Source organism: Mastigoproctus giganteus, chromosome 11 (assembly GCF_048544385.1).
Source record: "Mastigoproctus giganteus isolate SK-2022 chromosome 11, ASM4854438v1, whole genome shotgun sequence".
Lineage (NCBI taxonomy): Eukaryota > Metazoa > Arthropoda > Arachnida > Uropygi > Thelyphonidae > Mastigoproctus > Mastigoproctus giganteus.
Window position 1 is genome coordinate 131,052,895 of NC_143585.1, and position 24,546 is coordinate 131,077,440.

The 24,546-nt window shown below is 36.3% G+C and overlaps 1 protein-coding gene across 1 annotated transcript in view; it reads left to right on the forward strand.

Moving 5' to 3' along the window:
* The window catches only part of LOC150078435 (beta-TrCP-like), a 255,323-nt gene that overhangs the window by 84,937 nt on the left and 145,840 nt on the right, over window positions 1–24,546 (forward strand). The window contains exon 5 of the mRNA XM_090384331.1: window positions 10,651–10,821. Coding sequence (XP_090240457.1) covers window positions 10,651–10,821 — 171 coding nt within the window. The remainder of the gene's footprint in view (window positions 1–10,650; window positions 10,822–24,546) is intronic.

The window sequence follows — 24,546 nt, forward strand, 5'->3', positions numbered from 1 at the left end:
TTAGAAATTTTTCTCCAATCAAAGATTCAAGGAATGTTTCTCTGAATTTCAGACATCTTGTGGTGGAACCCGTAACTTGATGGAAAATGATCTATGCGTTATATAATATGTAATGCGATTTTTTTCGGCCATCTGATGGTTTTTCTTAGCACTGAATAATATGAGAGCATTTGATCCGATCGATCTATGCCGGACATTCCTCTATTGTAACCTTGAATTATGTTTGGTTTTATCGAAATTTTTCCATTCCGGTTGTGTACCTTGACCATTTCAACAACGAGTATGTTAAAAATAATGAGAACTTCTCTTTTATCTCTCCACTTACATACTACAACAAGGCCATTTCGTTGCCATGCAACTTCCCATTTCTTCAATTTTCGCTTCACCAAATCTTTTGGATTTTCTTTTTTGTTGGTGTATTACACACCAACAGAAAAGAAATAATATTCCACATACATAAGTTTTTCAAGCAGACAACAATGTCATCAGAGCAACAAAATTATAAAAATTGTCTATATACAATACACGTCCCTTGTCTAAGTAGTCCTCAAGCAAGTATAGCACAACTTCAGCAATATGACCTGTGGACTTACTGCTGAATTGTGCGATTCCTACTTTAGCAGTAGGACTCACACAGTTTGTGAGGTTTGATTCTGTATTTGTGCTTTTTATTTTTTATGTACTGGTGGAGTACAGTCTTCCACGCCGCATCATCATCGACTCATCAATACAGATGTTTTTATTTGGTACTTAATTATTGCGCATAACATTATGAAATGATTCAAAATCGGTACTTTGTATAGCCTGTCAACAGATTGTAATAAATTATCTGCAAAGTGAAAATATGGTAATATCAACTGGAATCCACTTTGACTCATAAATGATTGCCAAAACATAACATTGTAGAATGCACTTGTACTCCAGTAATGCTCTATTGAAGGAAAAGAACAAGGACCCATTTGTAACAAAAGTCCAAGAAACACCTGGCAGATTTTCTTGATTGTCCACATTTTTCAATTTCTTGCAAAGCGTATAAATTAGTTTGTTTGACTAATAATGTAAGAAATCCTTCTGAAAAATATACGTCTACCAATTTTTGTATACTAAATTCTGCTGTGTCCATTTTCAAACTAACATTCTCTTCAAAAATCAATTGTGGAGGATCTTGTGCTATTTAATATCGCCTCCTTTAATATAACTGGATAGATCCCATCCACCCCAGGTGCTTTCCTTATGTTTAATTGTTGAAGTTAAACATAAGAAAAGCACCTGGGGTGGATGGTATCTATCCAGTTATATTAAAGGAGGCGGCAAAGCAACTAAGCAAACCTTTAGCATAATTATGAGAGCATCCTTGGACTCAGGGGAGGTTCCCACAGACTGAAGAAGTGCAAATGTATCCCCAGTTCACAAAGGGGGATAGAAGGGTGACATGGGTAATTACAGACCAGTTAGTTTAACTTCTGTTCTGGGTAAAATAATGGAGTCACTGGTTAAAGATGCATTGCAGGATCATCTAGACAAGGCTGCAGCAATAATTCAGACACAGCATGGGTTTGTTAAGGGAAAGTCTTGTCTGACAAATTTGATAGGATATTATGATATGGTTACAAAGGAACTGGATGCAAAAAATAATTTTGATATCATATATTTGGATTTCAGGAAGGCTTTTGACACAGTTGTGCATGGAAGACTATTGTACAAATTGGAGCAGAATGGTATTAAAGGTAAATTGCTACAATGGATAAAAGGATGGTTAAGTGGGAGAAGACAGAGGGTAGTAATCAACGGGTGCTGCTCTTCGTGGACTAATGCTATTAGTGGAGTCCCACAGGGTTCGGTGTTGGATCCACTGTTGTTTTGTATATTTATCAATGATATTGATGAAGGTATATCAGGCTTAATGTCAAAGTTTGCAGATGATACAAAGATTGGCAGGGTTGCTAATGACAGTAATGGCAGTATGCTACTGCAACAGGATCTAGATAATTTGGGTAGATGGGCTAAGAAGTGGCAACTGAAGTTTAACCTTGACAAATGCAAAGTACTGCATATGGGTAGAAGTAACCTCAGAGAAATGTACCAACTGTGTGGTACTACACTTAAGGTGGTAGAAAATGAAAAAGACCTGGGAGTAATTGTGCAGTCAGAAATGAAGTTTTCTGGGCAATGCAGACAGGCTGCCAGGGCAGGTCATGGGGTTTTGTCAATGATATATAGGATTTTTGCTAGCAGGGAAAAGGAGGTGATTGTCCCTCTGTATAAGGCAATGGTCAGGCCATGCCTTGAGTACTGCGTACAGGTCTGGAGGCCTCATTTTAGGAATGATGTAGATTTGCTTGAGCATGTACAGAGAAGGGCAACAAGATTGGTGAGGGGAATGAAAGGATCCTCTTACCAAGAGAGGCTTAAGTTCTGCAAATTGCAGTGGCTGGAGACTAGGCTCCTGCTCCGTGATCTGATTGAGATGTATAAGGCCTTGGATGGGTTGAGCACGCTGAATTCTGATGGGATCCTTCCATTTGTTCAGATTACGAACCTAAGGGGGCATAAATTCAAATTAAGAAAGGACAGATGTAGAATAGATGTGCAGAAATTTGCCTTTAGCCAGCAGGTGGTTAATTGCTGGAACAAACTTCCATCTGTCATTGTGGAAGTTGATAGGTTGAATAAATTTAAGGAGGAACTGGACAGGCATTTGGAGGGAATGGTGTGATTTTTTTTTTTTTTTTGGCTGATGTTGCATGAGCTCATACACTTGCTTTCTTGCATCACATGCCACTACTACTATTTCATTCCACAAATTATTGTCATTATGCGATGTACTTGCCTGCAGAGAATTAGGATTACCTTCAGGCTAGGAGCTGGCTTCATCTCCACTATCCTCACTGGAATCATTAGAAGGTTCATAATTGTCACTGTCGGAACCAGAACCATACAGCTTGTCAAAAATCTCTTCTGATTCCGAGTCACTCATATTAGTATAGAGCTCAAACTCTTCTTCGGTCAGCGGTCTCTTGTTATCCATGTTCTAGGTTCCTTTTTTTTTTCCTTCTTTTTTTTGTAAAAAAAAAAAAAAAAAAAGTAATAAATACAACATTCACGACAAAGTCTGTGTCGCTAATGCGGATTTCGCACAGCGCTGACTCATATACAGCGAATTCTGCAAGTTACAACATGTCTGAGTTAATCGAGTTAACTTATAGTTGGCTGCTACAAAGAATTTTCTGTTACCTATGCCAACTACGAGATAATTTGTGATGCTTTTTTTTACAACTAGCTTTTTTTACGAGTTTTAGTGATGAATATATATTATAATTTGGGTTTTGAATAATTTAACATGCCTAACACAAATTGGCGTTGGAGACCCGTTTACCCAAATAAGCCTTGGTGGTCAACGTGTTAAGTAAGTCTGCAGATCTCATCCTAACGCCATTAGTGCGATCGTGTACAACAATATCACCCTTTATGTCCTTAAAAGATGATACAATGTCATCATCTTTTACCCCTGGCAGACATACCCTGGTCCTATTCCACCTATCCTTTTTGCATAATATATTTCCCGTCTCCCTGACAATAGAGTCACCAACAATAACTAGCTCCTGTGGGACCGGTACATTCTGCCCTGAAGTTTGCCACTGTGTTGCCTGATGATCAAGTGCAATCTGTGGCATTGATGTGGGCAGCTGAGAGCTTGATGGGTCCCCTAATTTAAGTCCTTCGAGGGCATCTACCCTGTTCTTCAAGCTCTCATAAAGGCTTATAACAATGCTGAGTTAGCACCTAACTTCTTCACACTCCTTAAATCGAGCACACACAAAGACATCCTCCTTAGCTAGATCATGTCCTGTTCCAGAAAAGTCTGCAAACATTTCACAAGTTGCACATTTTTTTAGGCTGCGATGTGTTGGAGAATCACCCCTTCAGTTCTCTTCCAAGTCGCAGCACTCCCACTACTTTGTGCACGATGCTTTGTTGCTCTAGTATGGGGTATAATATCCGTTTAAATAGGATTTTATTAATTAGCAATGAAATTAATAAAGTTAATACATTTAATTGATTAATTTACTATAGTACACTTGACTATACAATAATTTTATATGCTATGCTAAGCTAAGCTAAGGCAGTAATACGTATTCTGCTATATACAGTAAACCCCTGCTATTCGCGGGGGTTACGTTCCTGAGAAATGCCGCGAATACCGAAAACGCGAATACTGAGTTATGGCTCCCATAGTAATAAAGGGGTTCCGTTCCAAAGTATGAAATCTATAAGAAAAACTAGTCTAAAATTTTGTCTATGTATGTATTATATGTATCTTCGTAATATGACTATGCACATAGTGAAATGCAAGCATATGGCATCGAAATGAAAATAAGAAACGGTTTAATATTAAATGTAATATTTATTAGAAATTTCAAACAAATCTTTCAAACCAGCGCCTTTGCTAGCAAAAAAACTTATCCCGTCAGTGCTATCACCAGTTTCGCTAGTGTTGATAAAGGAGTTTTGCCTTTTCACGAATGATGAGTGAACTTAATGGAATTTTATTTTGAGTTCGGTCTTCTATCCACAGATTTAAAGCTTTTTCCATTTTTTTCTAATTTACATCACGAGTTACAGAGCAAATTTTTGAAGCAATTAGTGCATTTTCACGGACACTATGGCGGATTTTTTCTTCCGATTTCTTGATTGATCGTACCGTTGACTCATTGATTTTATAATGTTTTGCCACTGAGAAGACACTTTCACCATTAGAAATTTTGTCTAATAACTCAATTTTATTCGCTAATTCATCACCTTCTTTGATAATTTCACATTTCCCTTGTTATTCGTGGCCATATTTTTGTACGGGTTAGAAATCGCATAGAAAGAACTTGTCCACAATAAAGTCACTTTCTTCCGTTAACACACTCGAAAAAGTTTGTTTTACACTGCAAAATGGTAGATTTATCAATTTTGTAAGCATATCAATTTATAAATTGATAAATTTATTCAATTTTAAAAGCATATAAATTAAAAACAAACAACGAAACCTTCCATGGCAAGCCCATAACATATACCGAACAAGGATTAGCGAGAAACATCCACGTTCGTGAATTTGTCACCCCTCTCCCTCCACCCACTGAGCGCTGTTTTGATCGGGAAAATTAATTTTAGCCACGCCCATGTTTTTTTATGGCGGAAAATGTTCACGGCGCTTTAAAATTCACATTTTTAGGTTTCATTTTATGTTAAATCAGCGACCGCAAATACGCGAAACCGCGAATACAGATACCGCGAATAGCGGGGGTTTACTGTAGTTTTACATTATGCTGTAGCTATCAAGTTCAAGATATACGTTATCAAGTTATGCTATACCGTAACGATCACAAAATTAAATTAGTTATATCTTTAGCTAAATATAAAAGATATATGCCCAAAAAGTGACTAAAACTTTCAAAATACTTATTTGTTACAATTAAAACCCTACTGTTCAGCAAATAGCAAATTACAGAAAAAAACTTATTATACAATTACTATTGGCTCTTATAACAATATAGTATTCGTTCACATTTATAATGCATATAAATATTGCATAAACAAAATCCCCAAAATTATTTAATTATCTCCAAAATATTAATGCTAGAGAAACACCAATGAATTCACTGTTGATTTCAGCACACAAAATACATAGTTAGAAATAGTTAGATATACAGAGACTTTTTGCTATATAACATCATTAACTATCCTTTATCTTTAATAGCATCATTTGCTATTAAAGATAAAGGATTTTATTCTGTGTTTATGTATGTATGTCCATCCCTATATACCAGGCAGCCATAATTATCCCTATTTAATGCTGTCTGGAATGAAACCAGAATTACCTGCAAAAAGTAAAATTAGTTGTGAAACTCTCTACTGAGAAATAAGTTATGCTTTGAACAGTTAACCTAATACATGATCTGTGGGGCTATGCATGGTAATAAAGAATATGCCGTTAACACTGGTTGAGTAAGGTTGTAACACGTAACAGTGTTATGTGATGTTATGAACCTGTTTCCACTGCTCGGATAATTCCAACATGAAGTTCTTTGAGCAGTTCAAACAGGCTGCTAGAATTGTTCGTGGGGTTCTTCTGTCATTGATATAGGCACCTGTGAAAAGACCTGATTAAAGTGTTTAAGGCTTTAACTGGATTGATTAAAGTAAATGCTGATGACATCTTTTATTATTTTCAGACAACATACATAAGAGGGCATGTAAACTTAAATTGAAAATGATGACTGCAAGATGTGTGAAATTTTGCTTTCAGCTAGATAGTAATTAAATGTTTTAACAAATTTAAAATTCCATCTGGTGTGGAAGTGGGTAGTTTGAATAAATTTAAGGAAGAACTAGACAAATTATTAGAAGGGATGGACAGATGAAGTAGGGTTTTTTTTTTTTTTTTTTTTTGCTGATACCTTCCTTGCAACATTTGCCACTTCTAATATTGTTACTGTTGTGAAGTACTTCATCATTGTGACAAAGGTACCATTTTGAGTGGAGGTATTGGATTCATTAATCAGTACTTGATATGTGCCTCAATACGGGCCGCCTCCGTAGCCAGGTGGGCAGGAGCAGCAGTGCATAGCACACGCTTCTTGATTAGACTGGGGTTTGAGCCCGTGACCACCAAATACAGAGGATGCGGAGATGTCAGGGAATGACCACCGCATATCCCCGGAGCAATATGGCCTTAGTTGCTAATGCTCCTAAAAACCAAAATAACAGCCTCAATACGGTAACCATTGTAGTCTAGCAGAACCTCAAACTGAACAAAACAATTGCAAAATAAACACTGGTGTGGAGGGATATTTCTAGTGGTTTTTTTTAATGCTAACCTCCAGATCTTCTAAGTCAGGAATGTTGCCAGGTAGTTCCAGAGCCAAAAGTTTCTTAACGTTAAGATTAAGCAGTTGAGTTGTCCATGCTGTGGGAAATGAGTGACTGATTTTTATTTCAGTGGTAAAGTGCTATTGCAATAGTTTTTTCATACAGAACAGCTAATATGTGATGATGCTCTGCCTTGCATAAAAATCATTGTTTACAGGTATCCCCACTGTTGCAGTTATGCCCGAATAAACTTATAATAGTATCTGATGTTAAAGCTAAGTGAAGTTATTGGTATAGCTCTACAACAGATTCTTGCGGGATACTACTAGAAAAACTGATAGATAGTTATAATATGTTTATTTTGGATAGACATAGTCCATTTACAACATTCTGTGGCAATGTTAGGCAATCCAACATCAATGTAACCCTTACTATTTGTAGTTTTCAAAATTATGTTACTGACTGGTTAGTTCAAGCTGATTGGACATTGAGTGATCATAGGGTTATAATTTAAAATATTAATGATACCATTCTTGGTAATTGTGATGAAAACAGGATGGCAGAGTTTGTTAGATTTGCTATTAAAAACATTGATTGGCTTGCCTTTTAAATGTCAATTCAAGCAGATTACTTATCCTATAATTGGGATGCAGTCGAGTCAACCCCTACTGCAGGGTTAATCTATCATATTTCCAGTGTTTTATTGAAGGCATCATACAAGTCAGCAGGAAAGAAGCTTGTGGTACCAAAAACCTGCCCTTGATGGAATAATGAACTTTCAGTTATGAAGAAGGGAATGCACTCTGCTAGACAGAAGTATCAATGGTAAAAGACATTGACCAATAATAAAGTGGACCAGTTACATAATGAATACTTGTCAGCTAAAAATATGTATATTAAGGCAATTGTAACTAGGAAACGGTTAATGTGGATGGAGTTTGCAAGTAATGCAAATACATGTAGTCTGCTTTACAAAATTTCTCATGATAAATTGCATTCTACAGAGTCGTTTGGAACAGTTCTTAGTGGTGACGTTAAAACTACAGGATGGACTGATTCTATTGAAGATATAGTTAATAAACTTTGTCCTTCAAATGATACATTAAATGAATCCGTATGCCATCAGGATTTTAGAGCATCTGATGGGAATTATTCTACCCAGAATCAATCTGATTTATTTACATTAGAAGAATTAACATTGTATAAAATATTTTATACGTAAAATGTATATGTAAAAACATTGAATCCAAAAACACAAAAGCAGTTTAAAAATAGCATCAAATAATAAAGAAAAAATAGACTGGACCAAAAAAATTAGTTCTGGGTTGGTAGCTCACCACTTAGACATAGGACATTACCCATCCGTTGAAAATACCGTAATATTAGACAAACAAGATGTCATTACCCATCCATTGAAAACACCTTAATATTAGACAAACAAGACATAAAATTTAAGTTAGAAACCAGTGAAACTGTAGCAGTAAGATCAACAAACAAGTCAGTTAACATACATAGACCAATAATAATTTCAGAGGAGTGGGATCTTAAACAAATATCCTACAAGTTCAAATTTAATAACAAAACATAATATCTCCCCCACCCCCCCATTCAAGACCTATACTGACGGGGACAGGTAGTCATGCACCCGGATTTCTGAGTGGAAACTTTCATATTCTTTCCTCTAAAAGATCTTTAAGCTGTTCTAAATCCCTAGATTTTCAAATTCTCAAACTATTAGTGAAATACGAGGGGGAAGGAATTTCCTTCTATCCTTCTTCTCTTCCTTTCGCCTACTTAAACACCCTCCCCCATTCTTTCGTAATACTGCAATGGGATGTGCCAGAGCTACATATATGGCCTTTGACATGTGTTAGCTTCCTCTTTGAAGATGGTATAACAAAAGCCCCCCATAAAGCTTCAAATATTAGCAGGTCTCGATCACACAAGTTGTCTGTCCAACATGATTAGAAGAATTAATGATCATTCTTAAGAAAACAGTAATAAATAGGAATAGACACAATAGAAAATATATTCATATTAAAATATTTTGAAATTTTTCCATATATTTTGTTGAAGTTATATAACAAGTGTTTATTGGATGGAATGTTTCCCAAAGAATGGAAGATGGCACTGTTGACACTGATCAAAAAAACTAATAGATTGGCCGAGGACTCTAAGTCATTGCACCCCATTTCTTTGTTGGCTAACTTGGGAAAAGTTTTGGAGCATCTTATCTCCTTTCTAACAGTATGGTGTTCCAAAAATTGGAAGGTTTTTTTCCTGCAGTGTTTACAAAAATAAAACAATTGCTTAGAGTTTGAAGAAATAACAAATAAAGATCAACCATTTTATGTATAGCATTGCCTAACTTGCTCCCTTTTCTCTCTCACTTTTTTTTTTTTTTTCATCTCTTTTTATTTTATTATTATTTTTTTATATACACCACAGGATTTTTTTTCCCCAGTCTCAGAGGAATTTGGCCTGCCTTTTGGCAACATCAGGTGAGTCAGTCTCAAATTGAGACTGTTAGATTTACTGGGACTGGCCCACCTTCCCATGGCATTGACGAGCCAGAATCATTTCTCCATGCGACTGATGCTTCTGGGTAGCCAAGTGGCCAGAACAACATGACAGTAGGACACACAGCCCTACACTACTCACATATCTGGCCATTTTACAGTGGTACTGTTCTTCACAGAGATACAAGGCAGAGTTGAACTGACATTCTAAGAGCCACTCCTTTCAAAACATGTCCACATGTTGCAATTGTGGAATGGCAACAATCATTGACAAGTAGCATTGAAACCTTACCAGACCTTAAATCCCCTTACCTTAAGGGAATTTTTAGTATTTCAGGGGATGACTCTGTGGCTCCGATCCTGCAGTTTGAGTGCTCATAAACCCATTAAAGTGGTAATTGGCCTTCCTAAAGGATATTCCATGACCACGTGACATCTACCTTCTTTGTACCAAAAAAATCAAGAGCTAATGTCAGTTGAGTTTTAGCATCACTTTCATGAAATTTTTGCTTGTAATGTAGATTGTATGGATAGAACCGCAATAGCTTAAAGTACACTTTCCACAAGATATCCAGCCATCTTGCTGCCTTACAATCTCATACTGGTACATCACTGTCCACAGATCTATCCACAAGCAAAGGAGTAACATCCGGAACCTGCTCATGGTTGAAGGGCTTGTGTCCTCCTCATGGCTTCATTCCCTTTCCATGAACTGTGCAGTCATTGTTGAATCACTTTTGCTTTATTGCTTATATTGTGGTTGGGTGAGAGGCATCATGCTCCTGATACTGCAGTAACCTCATCTCCAGCTTCATCACCATCCATTTAGTATTTAGGCATGAGTAGAGTGGCATATGCAAATCATTCACAGCACAAGGTTTCCTTTGGTTGTAATTTTATAAACTAATTTTGTTTTTTATGTAATTCTCTTCTGCATCCTCCAATGTATGTTCTTCCTCCATTATCTCATGTTCAAATGTAAATGCTCAAATGCTTTGCTCTGCTCTGCTCTATCAAGAAAATATCAGTTTAAATCCTCTGAATCAAAAAAAAAAAAAAAAAATTGTTAAGGTAACACTATACATGCAACACAGAACGTATTGCCCTTTAGGATTACACTGAACTGTGTATATCTGTATATTTTACACTTTGCTGTAGGATAAACTCAGAATCAATTTACATTAAACTTAATTTACTAAACACTTTTTAACAGCAATGAACTTACTGAGAGCATTTTTATATATTTTTTAATATGATTTAAATTTAAATGCAGAGTATCGAAAATAATTGGAGGTGTGGACGTCACAATCTACAAAGGATTAACTGCCGAAGTGAGAACAGCAAAGGGGTTTACTGCCTTCAATATGATGACCAAAAAATAGTTAGTGGACTTCGTGATAACACCATAAAAATTTGGGATCGGAATACTTTACAGTGTGTAAAGGTAATGATAATATGCCTTTGATACTTTATATATCTAATTATTACTTGAAAGAGTAATTAATACAAATCATTTTCATCAGATACTTTGAAATTTGAGTAAAATATCAAGAATGTATATATATATAAAAATAAGCCGACCGGGCTAGCCGAGTGGGTAAAGTACCTGCCCGGCAACCCATAAGGTCGCGGGTTCAATTCCCGCCTCGGGCTTGGATCAAAATACTCCAAAAACCTTGGGAGGTGCAATATGGCCACAGAAGCCAATGCGCCAACAACTACCAAATAAAAAAAAAAAAAAAAATATAAAAATAAAAAAATTTTGACTCACGATGTTAATTCTGAAAACAAGAAAATCATTGATAAATAAACAAAGCAATTAGTTGTAGTGTTTACTTTTTTGGTAAACAAAAAAATTTTCTCTTTGTTTACCAGACAGTTATTGTTCCCATAAATTTATATATATATATATATATATATATATTATAATATTGACTGAAAAACAAATAGAAAAGAAGAGCATGGAGATATAGAGATTGGTTTTCAAACGTCCATTCATACCTTGTCATACAGTACATCTCAGTATGCTTCTTTTAGTTTTCTGTTCATCATATGTTAAAACTCTGTCTCCATGAGGATATTCAAGCAGTGTAGGTGTGGTATCACAGAAGGTAAGAAGCAACTTTATAGATGACTATATATTTTTTGTTTGGTTGAAAGCAATCTTAAAACAAAAAGACATTCATATGTTCAATTTTATTTTAGTGAAATATGCATGAGCACTTTCTTATATGGAGGGCTGTGCAACTTTCAAAAGACCTTGAACTATAACCGTGTTTATTATTAAGGGTTAACTTTGAAAATGAAAACATTCTGTCCTTTACCAAAGTAAGACTGTACATCTCTTCAAACAAGGCATTTGAATATACCTGCTACGAAGAAAGATAAGCTAGCACTCTAAACTAGTAAAAAAGTAACGTTTTGAAGAGAATATGGAATATCCTCTTTAAAATAAATACAACATGGAATTGGTGATAATTTCAGTGCACCAGTTGCCAACAGCACATGCATACAGTTGGTTTGAAAACCAATTTTATTGCAAAGTCCAAGGTATAAGAAACCCCAGTTGTGAACAACTGATTCACGAAGCAACTCATTCATGCTGATTCATGAAGCAGCTGTATGTATTTTCATTGTAGAGGTTTATTTTACTTTATTGTCTTTAAAACAACGTTGAAAGGATTCAGAAAAATTTAATAATAATTCTTGATGACATGCAACAATGAATGACAAGGTCACTAAGAGAATCTCTCAGTAGAATGTCGCAGGATCTTGCCTTACCATGACAAAACTGCAGAGATTCACCGAAAGTCTACACCTCCATTCATACTAAGTGGAGTTTGTTCACAAGTTGAAACATCCAGTCAAAAAATAAGGAGCATTACTGTTTGCTGGTTTCATTTCAATGATTTTTGTCAATAGCCAGAATTCAAGAATGAAGGCTTCAGAGAACCTCATGTTTATCTTTCTTGAAGAGGCACGCCACACCCCCGAAGATTGGTGTGTCACCTTGTGATGGCATATTGTTAGTTCCTTGTTTTTTCATACAAACAGTAACACTATAAGATATCAATGCATCATTCAGCAGTTTATTGCCTTTAGTTAACTTATTTTTGATTTAACTAAGATGGTCCAGCTAGTCGTACCACACAGTCAACAATGGAGATGTTCAGTAAATTCTTTAGGGAGTATGTGAGTAGCACAAATCTTTGGTCACCGCTGTTTATTGGACTTGATGTCTCCTGATTATTTCCTGTAAAAGTATCTAAAGGAAAGAATATTCTCTAACAATCTCTGGCGTTTGGGATTGTTCAAATATATTCAATATGAGAAGGAAAGCATTGCACTGGTCATTGTCATCATTTGAGCAACCTTGTTTGTGCATTTTTGTGTTTCCACAAACATGCACATGCATGTTGCAGTGTAGTTTCAAGAAGTTGGTGGTAATTTCAATCACCTACTGTGGCACCATTATTCTTAGATGAGATGTGCTCCTTCAGTTGTGTTCATATACTCAGTGTAAGTTACTCAATAAAATGTATTTTATATAGGGTTGCATGAATTTTGAAATACCAAATGTAAACATATGGGGTATTTCAAAAGTCATGAAGTCTAGAAATGTTGGACTAAGTTGGTGATCCTTGAGGGCATTGATAATTTTTCATCACACATCCAGTAAACTGGACCCTGCATAAGAAATTTATTTGTATTTATATATTTATCACTATAATAAATTAAAATTATATAAGAAAATTATCAATGTACTTGTACTTGTTAATTTTAAGCAGACTGTTGCCTTTTTGTTTTCAGTGTGTTCATCAAATTCATTTGGCCTATTAAAATAATGCATAGAAAAACCTATGTGTACCACATAGTATACCCATTATAGTTCAGAACATGTTCTCATAAGTTTATACAGCTAAACGTATAAGAGCATGATTTATAAGGCATGTACTAAATGGCATGTGGAATTTGCAGAATCTCGGGGAATGTCAGTAATGAACACTGTTTTCAAGAAAAGGGTGAACAGAAAGTGGACACGGAAGAGCCCAAATAGATTAACAACCAATGAAGTTGTTCATCCTCACTGATATATTGTGAACGATGTTACCATCCTGAACAAAGTAAATGTTGGAAGTGATCACAGAATACTAAGATGCACACTTGATATGGATGTAAGAAAAGAAAAGAAAAAACCGACTCAAGTAAATAATACAAAGATCTTAGAGATCACAGAAGAGGAGAAAATGCAGTATGCACTGGAACTTAGGAACAAGTTTGCGCTTTTGTAGGCCTTTCAGGACCAAAATATCGACAAGGAATACGACAGCTTTTTGAAAGTGATAAGGCTCACGAAAGATATAGGTAAAAAGAAATCCAAAGAAGAAAAAATTAGTCAAGTAACACTTATCATGATGAACCAAACATGACAAATGAATAGCAAGATAAATATCGACAAGGACAAGATTGAGTATACCGAGTTATGCAAAGCCATTAGAAAGAGACTCGGAGAAGACATAAGAAGATTTAACACAAGAAAAGTAGAACAAGCATTAAGGGAAAACAAAGGATTTAAATCAGCAGCCGTGAGCACTAATACAGAAAGACAAATGATACTGAATCTGAAGAATAGTGAGGGTGTACTTATAAATAGCAGAGAAGGCATAATTCAGATAGCAGAAAACTACTACGAAGTATTATATAAGGAGCAAGGGAATGATGCCTGCAGTGGGGAAGATGGATCACAAATTAACAACACATACGACATACCCAATATCCTTCTTGATGAGGTAGAACATGCATTGAAAAAATCAAGAATCAGAAAGCCCCAGGTGAAGATGAAATTACTGTAGAGTTGTTAAAATTAGGAAGGAGCGACATGACACAGAAACTGGCAAGACTCTTCACAAAATACATTAGGAAAGGCGTGACACTTAAGGACTGGCCATTTGGTCTATAATTGGAAATTATAGACCAAATGGCTTGTTGTCCCACATCTACATGTTTTTCACAAGGGTCATTACTAACAGATTAGAAAGAATACTTGAGGAGAAAAACTGAAAGAGCAAGCTGGCTTTTGGACAAGATTTTCAACTATGGATCAACTTTACATAATATCACAGCTGGTGGAGAAACAAATGAATATAAAATGCCATTATGCCTTGCATTTGTGGATTATGAAAAGGCATTTGATTTCATACAACCTAGGTGCTGACCGGGCTAGCCAGGTGAGTAAAGTGCCTGCCTGGCAACCCAAAGGTCGTGAGTTCGAATCCCACCTTGTGCTTGGATCAGAGTAAAATGCAAAAACTTTGGGAGTTGCATTATGGCCACAGAAGCCGATGCACCAACAAATAACAAAAAAAAAAAAAAAAAACTAGGTGACTTGTTGAATCACATCCACAAGCTGCTGTTGCTGCTGTTAAAAACAACACAGTGCTACTTGCGTGTGTACAGGATTCTTTCTCATACTGTGTTGAAGCCTGTCACACTGCACTCATTTCGATCAATTTTTGTGATATTAGCATTAGCAGCTTCATATGATGTGAGAAAGCACATTTATACAGCATCAGCCAAAAAAAGACTTAAAACTTCCCATATTACCCATCCGTTCGCTACAAAAGTTTGTCCTGTTTTTCCTTGAATTTGTTTAACCTATCAACTTCCGCAGTGACAGAATAGAAGTTTGTTCCAGCAATCAACCACCCAGTGGCTGAAGGCAAATTTCCGCACATCTATTCTACATCTGTCTTTCCTCAATTTGAATTTTTTCCCTCTCAAGTATATAATCTGAGAAAGAATCCTATCAGCATTGAGCTTCCTCAAACTATTCAAGGCTTTCTACCTCTCAGATCACCTAACAAGTGCCTAGTCTCCAGTTGCTGCAATTTGCAGAACATAAGCCTTTCTTGGTAAGAGCAACTCTTTTTTTTCTCAACAATCTTGTTGCCCTTCTCTGTACTTGTTCCAGGAGCTTTACATCCTGATATGAGGCCTCCATACCTGTATGCAGTACTCAAGGTGTGGCCTGACCATCTCATTATCCCTGCTAGCAAAATTTCTGTACAGGTGACCCCCGCTTAACGCTGATAATTCGTTCCAGAAAAACAGAGCGCCAACTGAATCCGCACTAAGCGAGCTCAGCATTCCCATAAAGTAACATGTATTTGTAAGTTGCGGTCGGTGCCATAGGATATTTCCTAATCAATAATAAGCGGTAGTGAAAAGATGCACAAATGTCGGTCAAAATATTTAATATTCAAATATTTGTACATATAAAATATTCTGCATTACATACGTATATAATTATATGGTAACTATTTACGTATCAAAATTAAACTTAAAATTCCAATTAAAATCATGAATTTAATTGATGAATTTAATCATGAAAAATGTGTTGATTTTGGGTCGAACTTTGGCCCTCTTCTAAATAAACTAAAAGGGGTATTAATTTTAAATCTCCCACAGCGTTACCACCCACAATAAAGTCACCCGATCCTTTGCCGCTTTGAAACCTGGCATGCTTTTTTCTTCTTTCAATATGAAACTTGTTTTAGGCATTCGTTTCCACAAAAGTCCTGCTTCATCTATAATGTTATAAACTTGTTGAGAAGTATAACACACAATACCCCTCTTCAATAATTTTAACAAGTTCTTTTTTGAAAGTTTCGGCTCCTTGATCTGCACTTGCAGCTTCTCCCTAGATTTTAAATCTATTCAACCAGCCCTTATCATTTTTAAATGGTTCCACATTTTTTTTTTTTTTTTTTTTATGTGAGTTTTCTTCAGATCATCATATTGGCTAATTTCTCTCTCTCTCTTTTTTTATAATATTTAACTTAACTGAATTCTGCATTGGACATTATCTTCAATAAAATTAGCTAAAGTCTTTTCCATTTCAATCCTAATAGCTGGCCTAGCCCCAGTTGCTTGCAGTGGAACAGCTATCTTTCCGCTGCTAAAATTAATTCTTTATTTTGTTTTATAATTGTTCTTACAGTTAAACTTGCAAGTCCTAAATTGGCGCCTCCGTAGCCAGGTGGGAAGGAGCAGCAGTGCGTGGCACACGCTTCTTGATTAGACCGGGGTTCGAGCCCATCACCACCAAATACGGAGGATGCGGAAAGGTCAGGGAATGACCACCGCATATCCCGGAGCAATATGGCCTTAGTTGCTAATGCTCCTAAAAACCAAACAACAACAAGTCCTAAATTATGGCACACATCCGCTTGTCTTTCACCGGAATCGGTTCGCTTCAAAACGTCTAATTTAATTTTCAAATTCAGTCTTTTTCCTACATTTATAGTCTTCGTACTGCACTCAGACGTTCTTGCTTTTTCATTCTTATCGGCCATTATTAACTCTTCGAAAATGTAACTGTGTTGGTTGCATTAATTACGATACAATGTTCAAGTAAACTGTCCATTACGCATGATGTCTAATACTGTACTGAGATGACTAGACTTTGGATAAATGCATATAACGCAAATATTACAAGCAATATATTTGATAATTTTTTAAAATGTTGATCTTTGAAATACATAACAAGTACTGCAATTAAATTAGCGTGCGAGAAAATTTCACTGAGCGTAGAAAAATTTCTCAAGTCGGCATGGGAAACGTTTTAATGCTGTTTTGCTATTCATTTTCAAGCTATCGACTCCATCAAATGAAACGATTTCGTTAAATATGCCAAAAATGAAAACTGTAAAAGAGCGTTATAGTGATCTGTGACAGCGTTGTAGTCAGATACGGGTTATAATATAAGAACAGCGTTATAGCAAATCAGCGTAAAGCAAACTGCATTATAACGGGGGCCTGCTGTATATCATTTACAAGACCCCATGGGCTGTTCTGGCAGCCTGCCTGCACTGCTCGGTACACGCTTCTTGATTAGACTGGGGTTCGAGCCCGTGACCACCAAATACGGAGGATATGGAAAGGTCAGGGAATGACCACCGCATATCTCCGGAGCAATATGGCCTTAGTTGCTATTGCTCCTAAAAACCAAAATAACAAATAACAAACAGCCTCCACTGCTCAGAAAACATGTGCCCAACTTTTCTAGATCCTGTTGCAGTTGTGTACTGTCATTAACAACCCTGTCAACCTTTATATCATCTGCAAACGTGGACATTAAGCCTGTTATACCTTCATCAATATCATTGATAAATACAGAAAACAACAATGGGCCCAATGCCAAACCCAGGGTGACTCCACTAATAACATTAGTTCATGAAGAATAGTGTCCATTGATTACCACTTTCAGACATTTCCCACTCAGCCATCCCTTTATAAACAGCAGCAACTTACCCTTATTGTCATAGTACAATTTTTATAGCAGTCTTTTATGCGCTACGGTATCAAAAGCTTTCCTGAAATCCAAGTATATGATATCAAAATTATGTTTTTGCATCCAGTTCCTTTGTGACCACATCATAGTATCCAATCAAATTTGTCGCACAAGACTTCCCTTTAACAAACCCATGCTGTATCTGAACTGTAACTGGAGTCTTGTCTAGATGATCCTTAATTGCTTCTTTAACCATGACTCCATTATTTTCCCCTGAACAGAAGTTAAATTAACAGGTTTGTAATTACTCATGTCACCCTTTGATTCCCCTTTGTGAAATGGGGATACATTTGTGCATCTTCACCAGCCCACGGGGACATTCCCTGAATTCAGATTCTCTCATAATAGTGGCTAAAGCCGAGGTTCCCAAACTTTCTCGGTTCATGGTGCACTTAGTGTCTGAGTAATTTTTCACTGCACCCCTAAGCCAAAAGAAATACCTAACAGTTCCATTTATTAAGTAGTTGGGTCCAAACAATTTAATAAGTATTTATGTCCTAACAACTTAGTAACCATTTGAAAAAATAATAATACACATAAATTGAAAGAAAAAATAATATTTTTATTTTATTTTTAAATTGCATGATTATTTACTAATGGGATGTGCATGCCTGTTGGGCACTGCACAACTTCTCAAACCTTGGAATAAAATTGGTAACACTCAACCTCATTTGCTGTTCCACATTGATTTTCGAATGGTACTTGCTTTTTATCACAGCAGCTAAACCCAGCTTCACAACGATATGACACAAATGGAATTGGGATTTGCTGTGCTTTAGCACTTAGCAGTGGATATTCATCTTTTGTTGATATCCAAATTTCAGTTAGTTCCATGCTGCCAAATTTTGTTTTTAAAGCCTTGTCGCAAGACAGCTCAATAAGATTTTCTTCTTCTGCAGAGGTAAATTCAGATGGTGCCTTAGCCTTGAATGGATCTTGGATCCATGCAAACTTCACCATATCTTTTGGAAAGTAATTTTCAAACCAGTCGCTAAGCTGTGTTGGGTGCTCCTCAAAAACAGATTTAAGTTTGTGGTCAACTAAAACATCATTGGATGTAACAAACTGCTGCAACAGGGGGGGGAAACAGTCTTTGCAACCATCTTCATTTAATTTTCTTCTCCATAGCAGTAACTTTTTTCTGAAGGCCGAGACCTCATCGAGTTTTAGAATGTGCATGTTGCTTCCCTGCAGGAGAGATTCAACGCATTCAGTTTTTTCAAAGAGATCACCCAGGTATGATAATTTTGACAAAAAATCAGTATCCAAGAAGTTTTTGCACACTCGTGTTCTTCTTCATGATAAGAGTAGAATTCCTGTTGTAATTCAAGCACATGGGACAGTACAGTGCCATGGGAGAGGCATGTCAAGCTACAATAGTACAACAAGGATGTGCTCAGATCCTATATCCTCACAGTTTTTTAAGAAACCTTGCCTTCTGTAGCAAGTTTTTATAAAGTTCACCACTTTCAACACACTTTTCATGACTAGGTTTAGTGGAGGGCTCAGTTGCTTTGACGCAAGGGCTTCCCTGTGGATCATGCAGTGCATCTACAGTTTTGCTTCGTATGAGTGCCTGAAATCCTCCATAATAGCCAGACATTGATTGACCACCATCAGTGCAGACATCAATGCATTTAGTCCAGTCTAAGCTGTTTTCACACATTAAAATGTCAACCATCTCAAACAAGTCTTGTGCCTTTATACCTGCAGCGATACTTTTACAAAAGAGGTCTTCCACAATATTTTTACCATCTACGAACCGTGTAGCAAATCAAATGAGCAATACTTGTTACTGTCCGTTGCCTCATCTAACTGTAATCCGAATTCCTTCCCTTTCAAGGCGCCTCCGTAGCCAGGTGGGAAGGAGCAGCAGTGCATAGCACATGCTTCTTGATTAGACCGGGATTCGAGCCCGTCATCACCAAATACGGAGGATGTGGAAAGGTCAGGGAATGACCACCGCATATCCCGGAGCAATATGGCCTTAGTTGCTAATGCTCCTAAAAAAAAAACCAAATAACTAACTAACAAATAAAACCTTCCCTTTCATTTTTTCAATTAGCTGATCATTGAGGTCTTTGGTCATGGGTTGGATTCTACAACTGATAGTATTGTTGGATAAAAGTACCTTTGAAAGCAGTCATCCTGCAGATTCACCCACCATAATATTGACCATATCCACTGCAGCCAGTAAAATCAGTTCTTCTTGTGATGGTGTGAGGCTTTTTACACTTCGTGACTCTATATGCCACCTTGTAAGATGCTAGCAAAGCTTTCCTTGGTATTGATGCTTGTTTAAAAAATGATCTTTTTGTTCTTTCAATTCTTTTAACTAAAATAATCACGGGCTTTACTAGCCATGTTAGGATGATTAGTCTCTAAGTGGCATTTTAGTTTACTTGGAAGCATGCCCTCTGGAGCCAAAACTTTCAGGCATAATACACACTGCAGACACTCTTCATGATTGACATCTACCGAAGTAAAACCAAAGTCCAAGGTAAGTATTGGCATATTTCTGTTTCTTCACAACTTTACCAATGATCTGTGGTTTGTCATTCTTTTCTTCACTCCCACACATTCTTATTAATGTTCAAAAATCTTTCCATTTTTGTGCACATGGTCTTATAAAATCAACAAAATAATTCACTGAATTTCAATATACCTCGCAGACATTGATAAAAACACCCTTCAGTTATTTCGATTACTGATGGATCCGGAGAGTCAACAGTTATTTATATCCAAAATCTAAGAAATTAAAAAGTTTGAGAAGTTACTGGCGTAGCCAAAGTACAAGTAAACAAAAACATATCTCAAACATTCAAGAATGTCAATGAAAGGAATGCAACGTGATCTAACGTTGAAACTGTGAACTACCTCGAGCTAGTAGTTCACGTGGTAGTTTACGAGTAGTAGCAGTTCACTGCAGGATGCTGAAGCGCACAGTTTGGGAACTGCTAGGCTAAGGGTTTGCGTACTTCCTTTGATGCCTCCTTTAATAAACTGGATAGATCCCATCCATCCCAGGTGCCTTTCTTATGTTTAACTTCAACAATTTCTCCTCCACTTTGCTCTTAGCTATTACAGAATCCTTTAGCTCCCTGTTAGAATTTGATAAACTTCTGGCATTCCCCACCCTAAATAACTCCTCATGTGTGAATATAGATGCAAAATACTCATTCAGTTTGTCAGCCACCTGAGCAGGATCATTGACAGTCGAACCATCAATATCAGATACACCAATATGATTCATTCCCTTCCTTCTAAAGTTTATATAATTAAAGAGGTCTTTGCATCCTTTGCCAAAAAAAAAAATATTTCTGGTAATCTGCCTTTACTTGCCTAACCTACTTTATGATTTTATTACAGACTAGCTTATATATATCTATCATAGGCTTCTGTTTTGCCTGATAATTTATATGTATCCCATCCCATGCATTTTTCTTCTCTGCCACTAGTCTCATTAGCTCATCTGACATCCATTTAGGCCTAAACCTTGAACAGTATTTCTTAGTTGAAACAAAATGCCTAGTAGCTTCCAAGATTACTTCCCTGAATGCTTTCCATTTAGACTTTGCTGTTTGGTAATACCATCAGTTGGTCATATTTCTTTTGATCGTGCTTCAGTTTGATTGCTGTAGTAATAAAATTCATTTACTCCTGCTGTGCAACATTATTAAGTTTCCGAGCACTATTCAGTTCTTAGAGAAATTTTAATCAATGAGCAGTTGCATTCTGATTTATTGAACACCATGTACAGTGCGAGTAACATTATTCAGATACTTAGTAATAATTAAAATACAAATATTTTTACATAAATAAAACATTTCTAATTAGAGTAAGCTTTTTCATAATGATTGCTTTTCATGAATTTGCTATTATATACAAAATGCTAGAAGAGGAACTAATGACACTAATCTCAGCACTCTACTCAAAACCCGTTTGTCCTAGTTCAAACTGAGTGAGACTTTTCTTCTTGTATTTTAACGAACCATTCCCTCAAAAAATATTGACGTTGATTTCAAGAACTGTATAGTTTTCTCTACCTTAAATAGTAATTTATTTATGTGTACAAAAAAGTAAATTTAATCAAACATACATTTTTCCAGTTCTGCTATAATATGCACCAGGCATTTTGTCTACCACTCTCAGCATTTCTAAAGTGAAGTCAAACTGTTCACCAGTTTGTACCAAGTTATGAAATTTACTGTAAACAATCATGCCAAAAGTGAGAAACTGGTCATACTTCTTCAGTACAATTGTATTGACTAAATTAATGTGTTAACTGCTCATTCACAAACATCTACCTTTCACTAACAACGAAACTAAAAGATTTTTAATATTTTAAAAATCTTTTCTATTTAGTATTGTTTCATTAGTTAACAAAATAAAAGTTAGTTTAGTTGTGTAGACAATTTATTGTTAGATTCCTCTGGTTATCTGTGTATGGAATCATGAATGTACAGCCACTCCTCAGCTTATGTAATACTCAACTTACAGAAATTCGACTTTATGTAAGTTTTTGCCGGCCAGTGCAAAATTTAAAAAATCATGGACATGTATTTTTCCTGTAGGAATAAATGGAGCTATAATGAAAATATCATAATGTGAACCCAATAACATGCACTCTTTTGGTAATTCTTTCCAAGTCCTTGGAAGTTGAAATTTTTTTCTATATAACTAATCTATTTATCTCTCTAAAAGGTCGGCGCCTCCATAGCCAGGTAGGCAGGAGCAGCAGTGCGTAGCACATGCTTCTTGATTAGACTGGGGTTCGAGCCCATGACCACCAAATACGGAGGATGCGGAAAGGTCAGGGAATGACCACCGCATATCCCCAGAGCAATATGGCCTTAGTTGCTAATGCTCCTAAAAACTAACAACCACCACCATCTCTAAAAGGTCATTTTTATAATGGAAATTGCACTACACTTTCATCATTATGGAACCGACTTCCATCACTTGTTGTTGAAGTTGATAGCCTAAACAAATTTAAAGCTCAACTGGACAGGTATTTCGAACGAACGGAGGGGTGAAATGGGAGTGGTTTTTTTTTTTTTTTCTGGCTGATGCTGAATAAGCTTGCTTTCTTGCATCATATGCCTCTACTAATGCTAATACTAATTATCATACTTTCTGTTATAAGACTCAATTTTGAATGCCTTTGTGATATTTTTCTAAAGCACATTTCTGGAGGTTGCTACCATGGAACAATAAGAACAATTTGCACTTTCCTGTTTATTGGGCTTTTCTGTTGGTGCAATATATTATAAACAGCTAGTAAACTCGATCTTATTGCATTTGCGATAATACCGATAACTGGAATTCTGTGGGTTTTTACTTTACGATATTATGGTGAAATGAGTTCCCCTTCACTGAAAGCTTCAGTGCCTCCTTAGCCAGGTGGGCAGGAGCAGCAATGCATAGCGCACGCTTCTTGATTAGACCTGGGTTCGAGCCCGTGCCCACCAAATACGGAGGATGCGGAAAGGTCAGTGTATGACCACCGCATATCCCCGGAACAATATGGCCTTAGTTGCTAATGCTCCTAAAAACCAAATAACAAACAAACTGAAATCTTCAATCATATAAAAAACATAAATTTTCAGAATGAATCTTCTCTTCAATGCTATTTTCTTATTACAATGGTGAAGGGAAAGGGACCAACAGAAAGTACGAGTGTTTCGTTTTCTAGCACTGCTAGAAAAAGAAACAAAATTGATTTAGAAGTGAAGATGATTAATTAAGAATTACAAAGCAGGGGGAAGTTTGTCATCTATTGCATGGAATTAGGTCTCGCTGCTTCAACAGTGAATATTATTTTAAGGGACAGTGTGCGTATAAAAGAACATGTTAAAGATCAACGCATTTAAGATCAGCAATGTTCACAAAACAGCGTTCAGGTGCTATATCGATCTTGGAAAAGCTATTAATAATATGGATGGAAAATCAAATTCAGAAGCAAGTGCCCCTGAGTCCAATGGCCATTCAAGCAAAAGCAAGAAGTATTTATGAAGATGTTAAGGATAAGTACAGCAAACTTCAAGCATCGTGGTGGTTTCCAAAACATTAAAGTGTGCGGTGAAGTCGCCATTGCCAATTCTGCAACTGCAGAGAAATTTTGTGATGTGTTGGAAAAAACCCATTCTAAATGTTCACAGCCCTCAACTTCTGCAGCGGCATGCTTATCAGCTGGGGAGTTCATTCTGGCAACGATACTCGAAAGTTAAAACTTGCTGACATTATGCCTGTCTCCTCTCTTTTTGTAATTTTATAATTTTGAAATTTTTGTAATGTGCACTTTTATAATTTTCCTGCGCATGAGATAAAAAAAATTGAATAAATAATTCTATTTACATGTTCATCGAATATTTCTTTTTTTTCTTCAATCAAATTTGCAAGTGCTGCATAAGCATTTAGAGAAATTCCGACTTACGTAGAGTTCCGCGTAATGCAACCTTTACATAAGTCGGAGAGTAGCTATATATAATTTTAGTTAATAAAGAACCTTATTATTATTATTAGATAAGATCAAAACAGTAACTGGAAAACTGCTGAAGAATATCCACCACTGCAATAGTAGAACTAATGTTGGCATCAACAAAAAAGAATCACGTGTGGTCTTTGTCTTCTTCCAAAAACAAATTTGGGACCTTTTGTTTCAAGCAATACTTTAGTGTCTTTCTGTATCTGATATGATTTTATAATCTCTCTCTCTCTCTCTCTCTCTCTCTCTCTCTCTCTCTCTCTCTCTCTCACACACACACACACACACATTTTTTTTTTTTTTTTGAAAAATATAGTGAAAGCAATGAA